The sequence below is a fragment of the Apostichopus japonicus genome, chromosome 6 (assembly GCF_037975245.1).
Source record: "Apostichopus japonicus isolate 1M-3 chromosome 6, ASM3797524v1, whole genome shotgun sequence".
Lineage (NCBI taxonomy): Eukaryota > Metazoa > Echinodermata > Holothuroidea > Aspidochirotida > Stichopodidae > Apostichopus > Apostichopus japonicus.
The window spans coordinates 6402319-6408687 of NC_092566.1; the positions used below are offsets into that span (position 1 = coordinate 6402319).

Consider the following 6369-nt stretch of genomic DNA (forward strand, 5'->3'; position numbering starts at 1 on the left):
AAATGACTGTCGTTAGTCTGGTCCCTATACTGATTTTACTTTAGTTAAAATATGTTTGTTTTTTAATGAATATACGTGTTAATACGTGAATCTACGTTGTTAATGAATATACAGTGGTTAACGCCGGTGCCTTTCAATCACCCGCTTAGAGTCACCTTAAGATTAATGTATCTGTCGTCTAGTCACAGAGTTGTTGACAATTCATAATCATGGACGTTAAATATGAACCTAAGAGACTGACTTCGGTCAGCTTGCGGCTTTGATAAGCCAATAAGGCTTCTTCGAGAGTTCCTGCTTGCAGGAGGATCTCAAATGCATACATACATACATCATATCATTTTCGATAACAGGGGAGAATGTCGGCAGTCCAGATATAACGATGCGTCCAGAGGAGATACCCTCTGATGTACCATGCACAGGACAATTCGATACCATTACTCGGACATCGGATGGTGGTACCTACGCATTCAAGGGAAATATGGTATTCAAGTTAGACAACAACGCCATCGGTCTTGAATCTGGTTTCCCCACTGAGATTAGCTCAGTGTTCGCTGGTCTACCAAACGATTTGGACGCATCTGTCTTTTTCGAGGATGTTGGCAAAACTTACTTTTTCAAGGTGAGCGAAACAAGACCAAACCTCCTCCAAAACCCTCAGACCAAACCCCTATGACTTAAAATTAACAAAAGAAACACATAGTGAAGAAGAAAAACAAAGCAATGATCTTGCATGGTCTTGCTGATCCATAATGCTATTGATCCATACAGTTTTGATCCACATAATTCTTTATCGTCTTGATCCATAATGTTTTCATCCATGGTTGCCTATAGTGTCATATGATGTTTCTTGATCCGCATGTATTTGTTTATCTGGATTGTTGTTCCATATACTGAATAACAGATTACCCCCACTGGTAAGTTACTAATTTCAGAGCAATAGAAATGTTCCCGCCAAACACCAAAAGGTTTCACTGTAAGGGTTCACCAATAGGATTCACACGTTCATATGACGTCATAGAGTCGAAATCGACAGTTATGACGAATGATTGGATTTATTCGTCAATGAGAGTTGGAAAGTACAAAGCTCTGTACAAAACTCGGAAGTAAACAATTGAAAGCATATTTTTTTAATAGAATGAAACCTGACTGCAGAAAAAAACATGATTATCAGATTGCAAAATAAGGTATAAAAGAATGTAGCTGATATCTTTCAAAATTGGTCCCTAGTAAGTAGTTATAAAACTGCATTTGGATATATGTATTTTTTGCAGCAACATCGTTAACTGTTAGCCTATTGGAAGCTACACAGTGCCCATTGTAGATTAACCAATATATTGTGTAGTCAATTCCCCTCATGGAAGGGATTTCGTGAAACTTCAAGTTACGTAATACCATCATAATCATATAATGGTTACAGTTTTATTGTCAGGGGACTGAAAGTTGTCAACTTTGTTTAGATTCCGTAACCAGAATTTAACATGGTTGGCTTTTTTTTTAAAGTAGTCTGCCTTTACCATCTCTATAGGGCAGCGAGTACTATGGATTTAGTGGCACCACTCTCGACAGCGGTTATCCTCTGTCTATTTCTGCAAAATGGAACGGCCTGCCAAACGATCTGGATGCAGCGTTCGTGTGGAGTGGTAATGGGAGAGTCTACTTCATTAAAGGTAAACAAAATATTTCCCATGGACTTATTATCTAATGATATGACTTCAAGGAGAGCGATAAAGATATGCCGAGTTATATGTGCAACAAGACATTTATCAAGCATATTATAAATATCATAGTTTAAGGTGTTACTTTTGTTGATACTTGTTCCGTACAATAGTTTGAATTCTACAGTTACACACATGTTGTAATATATTTTAGTATACTCTGCAGGTGTCCTATATGTTAGGTTGAGACGAACCTTTTAAATGTGACATTCGTTAATCTCTTGTTCAACTCATTTCATTTCAGGTAATCAATATTACCGATACAATCGATATTCTGAGGCTGTTGATGCAGGATACCCTCGTCCTCTCAGTGTTTGGCGTGGTCTCCCAGCATCTATTGAAAGTGCGATGCAATGGAGTAATTCCAGGACTTATTTCTTTTCCGGTGAGGAATACTATCGTTTCAATGACAGATCCTTCCGCGTGGATACTTCTTATCCTCGTAGCACTGTACAGTATTGGATAGGCTGCGAACTGGAAGACTTGATGCAGGCGACCACACCAACGAGTGGATCAAATACATACATGTCAAGCTTGGCTGTGATTATGTTGAGCTCTCTTATCAGCCTTCAACTTGTAAAGTAATCATTTTAAGCCACATAAATTGTTTTCATCGATTCGGAGATATAAACCTCAATGGAAACAACCACTATTTACCCGTCTTATACAGTTTAAATATAAAACATCATTTTATCCCAATTACCATAATACCCCACCTCCCTGACAATCCCCATTTTCCTCTCCATATACATCCCAACCCGTCTCTGAGGCGAAATGTCTTCAGCAGGAAAAGTGCATGGTACAAGATACTCAATCTTTTGAGCCATTTTAGTACATATATCCAACAAAAGTGAGAAATGCGATCAATTTTGTACCATTTGCAAAAGACAGCACTGAACGCCAACAGCTCTCTATATGGAGGACAGTGTATTTTTAGCGCCAGAAGTGGTGTAACAAAATAATGGCATGATAAAGTGAAAGTAGTATAGGCCATCATTTCTTGTTTTCAAAGGTTAACGAATTCTGTTTTGAATGTAAATCAACAGAACTTTTAATAGTGTATATCCACCTACATGTTTTGACGCCAAATGGAACAACGTGCCGTTTGAATGCATGGTCATCAGTTTAAATCAAACTTTGTAGATTTGTTTTACTCTTATCTTCGTAAGATATTTACTCTGATATATTTTTTCTATAATTATTATTGTTAATATATGAGAATAATTCATGTAGCACCTCCCTGTTCAATGCTTTTATAAACTTTGCTTAAATTAGGATAAATATCGTGATCAGTTTAGATGAACCTTTAGCAACCGATATCACTGACCCCCCACTGCCGTATTATACATATCGACATGGCGGTGGATATAATTATGAAATGGTTCCCTCTATTATACAAGGGACCTGGGCAAGTATACCTATTCATTTACGCGGTCTTTACAGGTGTCGCACCACAAGTAACTGCACCATTGACTTATACACTAAATTGGTCGCTTTCCAAGGCTGCTTGAGTATAGATCAAAGATTTCAACTGACGTGTCCTATCCTACCACCATATGATAGCTGATGACTTGGGCTATCACAGCACATTCAACTTTCAAGCTTAGAAGAGCTCAAAGTTTAGCATAGTGCTCCCCAGCCCAGCCCAAATCACCTTCAATCCTCCAGATTTGTAGCCCACTAGTTCACTAGTTTATTTCGTCCTATTCAACATCCAAGCATCAAAAAGAATGATAATGACTCAGAAAATGCAAAAAAAAAACTCACTGCAGTAGGTCACTTAAGGACTTTTTTCTTTCAGGTGGACGTGCACTATACGATACCTACATGGGAGTGTATGTGGCATACTCCTGTTAGAGTCTATATTAATCCGCTCGGATGTTCTCTTATCTCAGGAAAAGGGCCAAAATGCAGTAAGAAAACATCTTTATTGATACGTTATCAATCAGGATCTGGTTTGTTTTGGCTTGCATGTTGAAGAGCATGAATGGAAGTACATGTGGTCAAATGAGGCAAGTTGAGACCCCTTTGGCCCTCCCAAGAGCAGCGTACGAAAATTGTTTACAACTGAGTGAAGCTGTTTGTTTACAAGTGACAAAAACTTCCGTCAAGGATATCGAAAAAAAATCTGCACGATCATGTTAAGGAAAATTGATGATGCCATGATAGGCCAACTTGTCAGCTATACGGTGAAGGGTAGCGTTTAACTAGTGAGAACTTCTATCTAGACTTATAGAGACCACATTACACATGTGATTTAGTGTGTAAAAAGAATCAATTGGTTTTAATTGGGCGTATGCTACCTGTACAATCTTGATAGTGTCCGCATATAGAGAGAGAAAAAGTAAAAGTTTGAACGCCTGATGTTACAAACGTATTAGGATCTTGTTCAGAGGCTAACATCTCTACCATTGATACGTCATATAAAAGGACCAGTTTTGTTCGATATGTGACGAGGTCTACAAATTACGACTTGCCTTACTTGTTTTGAATCACTGCAGCCATGACAACCAGTGAATATTGGCCTACTCTAGTATGTTAGGAGCCTAAAGCTCGCCCGCATAAAGTGCACAAAGCCCGTGTTCCCCGTTAGGCCAGAAGTTGCTCGATATGTAACTATTAGTACCTGTATCAAGGGCGTAGGAACCAGGGGTCTGGGGGCGCCAGCCCCCCAGTGAAAAATATGGAGGGGCGGAAGTATCATTCCGCCCCCCCCCCCCGCTTCGCAAGTCAGAAAACCCCTTTTTCATTTCCAAATGAGAAAAAAATCTCATTTGGAGCACCAAATTGTATCTAAGGCCAGGTGAAAATGCAAAATTATATACAAAATGGAGTGGGTGGGTTGAAGTGTGCTATATTGCACCAAATTGCATCTGGGGCCACCTGGAAATGCCAAAAGATTCCAAAGGGGAGGGGCCACCCCTCCCCTTACACCCCTCCCCCAGGCTGGCCATCAGTCTTCAGCCCCCCACTCAAAAGTACCTTCCTACGCCACTGACCTGTATAATATCACGATGAACATTTGTGTCTTCATGAACATTGCCCAACGCAGCCTCAGGAAGTTATGATAGTGCTTTTATAACACTGAATAAAATGTAATTGACTACCGTCATATTATTGTGTCTTTCATTTCATATTCGGTCTGACTCAAGGTTGCATACATGCAGGTCTAAGCATGCATCGATAAAAACATTGGATTTTTTATGCCACGTTTCACTCCCTTATAATGTTACTCTAAGAAGAGACCGCAATTACAACGGATTGCAAGACCACACAATTCCTACTCAGCCTATATAGGGTCAATAGTCACAAAAGAACGGCAGATTCGTATTTGGTGTTTTTCGACCCAATTGTGTCCGAAACCCAAATTGGCAACCATGCTACAGGTATAGGCTTTACTGTTTGTATTACCGGTTGTACCGGGCGTAGCGAAGGGGTTTTTGTTGGGGGGTGTGGAGAATTTGATTTGCCGACGGATCTGCAAGTGGTGACTGAAATGGGGGAGGGGTCTAAGGGTAGGGGGTCTACCCCTCCTCTTTGGAAAATTTTTAGTTTTGAAACGTCCTTAGATGCAATCTGGTGCATATTTTAAGTTAAATTTGGCACGGAAGAAGCTCCCATTCTCCTTTTCTCTATTCAGCTCTCCTTCTTTCTTCTCCTTCCGCTCTCTTCACCTTTTCTCCTTTTGCCGACAGACTCAAAATTTGCCGACAGCGACCAAATTATTGTGACACCCCCCTCCCACACCCCCCCGCTCGCTACGCCCCTGCAAGGGCCGTAGACAGTGAAGGATGTGTGTCTTACACGAAGACATTCAAGCGAAGTTCGAATTAGACCTATAAACGATGGTCTTCGCTTTATAGACATCTTTGCCGGACACATGTGCCCACACTGCGGTGTCTATAAAGACCATCATGTAATGAATTAAATTACTTTACTTTTATGACCCTTTTTCAACATTTTAATGAGAAATGCCATTTAATTATCGATACCATGGTCATGCTATAATATTGCATACTTCACGTGATATCAGCATTAATTATTTACGACCTTGGTGGAGCCTCACCGGGGGAGATTATTTTTACGTTAACCGAGTGTACCCTTTTATGTTAAAAATATATAATAAAAAAAAAAAAATCAACTTAAGTTTTTCTTTCGTTGTTTATTTCATGACTTAAGTTAGACCCATTGTGAAGCACAAACGTAGAAAATGGAATGACGGTATGCATCTTGTATTCGAAGTTTTCATTTAATCATACTTTTCCCGTTAAGATCTGGCTAACCGACAGTCGTATATTTGAGTTAAACCGATATAGGAGTGATGCATTGAAAGACACACTGATTTCGAGTGACCATTAAAACAGATTTCAAGCTCAGCAGCCAACGTTTGTTTTATTTTAGCACTATTGGGAGTTTCTCTAAATTAAAGATAAGAAGACAGAGACCTAACTCCATTTCATGAAAGAAACCTTTCATGGCATCTTTCTTTGATAAGTTAGTATATGAACCACAAGTATTCGGTCTTCATCGTCTTAGTGGTCAAGTTCGTTAAGATGCACCCCTTTGAAGTGGTTGTTAGTAGATGATGGTGGCGACATAGTGAACTCAGTGAACATTCTAAGTTGCTGTTGTTTGGGCGGTTATACAGTAACCT

At 39.6% G+C, this 6369-nt stretch overlaps 1 protein-coding gene and 1 long non-coding RNA gene across 2 annotated transcripts in view; one reads left to right on the forward strand and one right to left on the reverse strand.

Annotated features, from left to right (window-relative positions):
- Window positions 1-3355, forward strand: part of LOC139968804 (matrix metalloproteinase-14-like) — an 8614-nt gene extending 5259 nt beyond the window's left edge. The window contains exons 6-8 of the mRNA XM_071973222.1: window positions 351-619; window positions 1526-1667; window positions 1960-3355. Coding sequence (XP_071829323.1) covers window positions 351-619; window positions 1526-1667; window positions 1960-2300 — 752 coding nt within the window. The 3' untranslated portion in view covers window positions 2301-3355. The remainder of the gene's footprint in view (window positions 1-350; window positions 620-1525; window positions 1668-1959) is intronic.
- The window catches only part of LOC139968806 (uncharacterized), a 20068-nt gene extending 13993 nt beyond the window's left edge, over window positions 1-6075 (reverse strand). The window contains exon 1 of the long non-coding RNA XR_011793539.1: window positions 5663-6075. This is a non-coding gene — a long non-coding RNA (uncharacterized lncRNA). The remainder of the gene's footprint in view (window positions 1-5662) is intronic.
- Window positions 6076-6369: the final 294 nt, after the last annotated feature.